This window comes from Arachis ipaensis, chromosome B03, assembly GCF_000816755.2.
Source record: "Arachis ipaensis cultivar K30076 chromosome B03, Araip1.1, whole genome shotgun sequence".
NCBI lineage: Eukaryota > Viridiplantae > Streptophyta > Magnoliopsida > Fabales > Fabaceae > Arachis > Arachis ipaensis.
Window position 1 is genome coordinate 130,665,514 of NC_029787.2, and position 1,131 is coordinate 130,666,644.

The following is a 1,131-nucleotide window of genomic DNA, read 5'->3' on the forward strand; positions in this document are numbered from 1 at the left end:
AATTAGAAAGTGGCAAAATCATATAGGACTTTGTTAGGTAGACAATAATTTTTGTGAACAATATGAATAATAAATTCTAAATCTTAATATTAGAATAACCATCTGCACACCTAATGAATTGAATATTCAATATATCTATTATTCACATTATTTAGTATTTTCATGATCTACCTATATTTTTTCAATCGTATATACACATACATTGTTATTATTAACGAAAATTAAGTTTTTTTTTTTCTCGGGAAAATTTCAGGCCAACATTTTACAGAATATTCAAAAAGAAATCCACGGAAGAGTTCCAATCACTGCCTTACCTTGTGGCATTATTCAGCTGTGTTTTATGGCTATACTATGCCTCACTTAAAAAGGATGTTATTCTTCTCATCACCATTAACTCATTTGGATGTGGCATAGAGATTATTTACATTTTAATGTACATAATCTATGCAAACAAGGATGCTAGGGTAATATATATTCATATATATATATATATATATATATATATAGTTTCTAATAATTATTGATCAATTATGAAAAGAGCACCAATTAATTAAGTTGATTACTGATTGCAGTGGTTGACCATAAAACTATTTATGGCAATGAATGTGGGCTTGTTTGCATTGATATTTTGTGTTACCAACTTTGCACTACACGGTTCCCTTCGTGTCAAAGTGCTTGGATGGATATGTGTATCTATTTCAGTGTCTGTATTTGCAGCACCCCTAAGCATTATGGTGAGTCCAAATTACAATATATAATCATTCCTTTGTTTAATTAACTAATTACTTCGTTTTCTATATATATTAATATATATAATTAAATTCCTTGCTATATATATATATGCAGGCACAAGTTATTCGTACAAAGAGTGTGGAGTTTATGCCCTTCAATCTCTCATTGTTCCTAACACTTAGTGCTATTATGTGGTTTGGTTATGGCGCATTTATTAAGGACATATGCATTGCTGTAAGTATCTATTAACATCCTCTTGTTCAATAAAACTATTTTTTTTTTTTTTACCAAAGATAGGAGACTCGAACCCGCAACCTTTTAATTGAGTATGGGAAGACTATGCCATTTGAGCTATAACTCATTGGCAAAATTTTTGTTTTAAATTATTTTTTAATTATG

At 29.1% G+C, this 1,131-nt stretch overlaps 1 protein-coding gene across 1 annotated transcript in view; it reads left to right on the forward strand.

The window, feature by feature from the left end:
* LOC107634730 (bidirectional sugar transporter N3-like) overlaps positions 1 to 1,131 on the forward strand; it is a 2,404-nt gene that overhangs the window by 619 nt on the left and 654 nt on the right. The window contains exons 3-5 of the mRNA XM_016338152.2: positions 254 to 464; positions 573 to 734; positions 847 to 966. Of these exons, the coding sequence (XP_016193638.1) occupies positions 254 to 464; positions 573 to 734; positions 847 to 966 (493 nt within the window). The remainder of the gene's footprint in view (positions 1 to 253; positions 465 to 572; positions 735 to 846; positions 967 to 1,131) is intronic.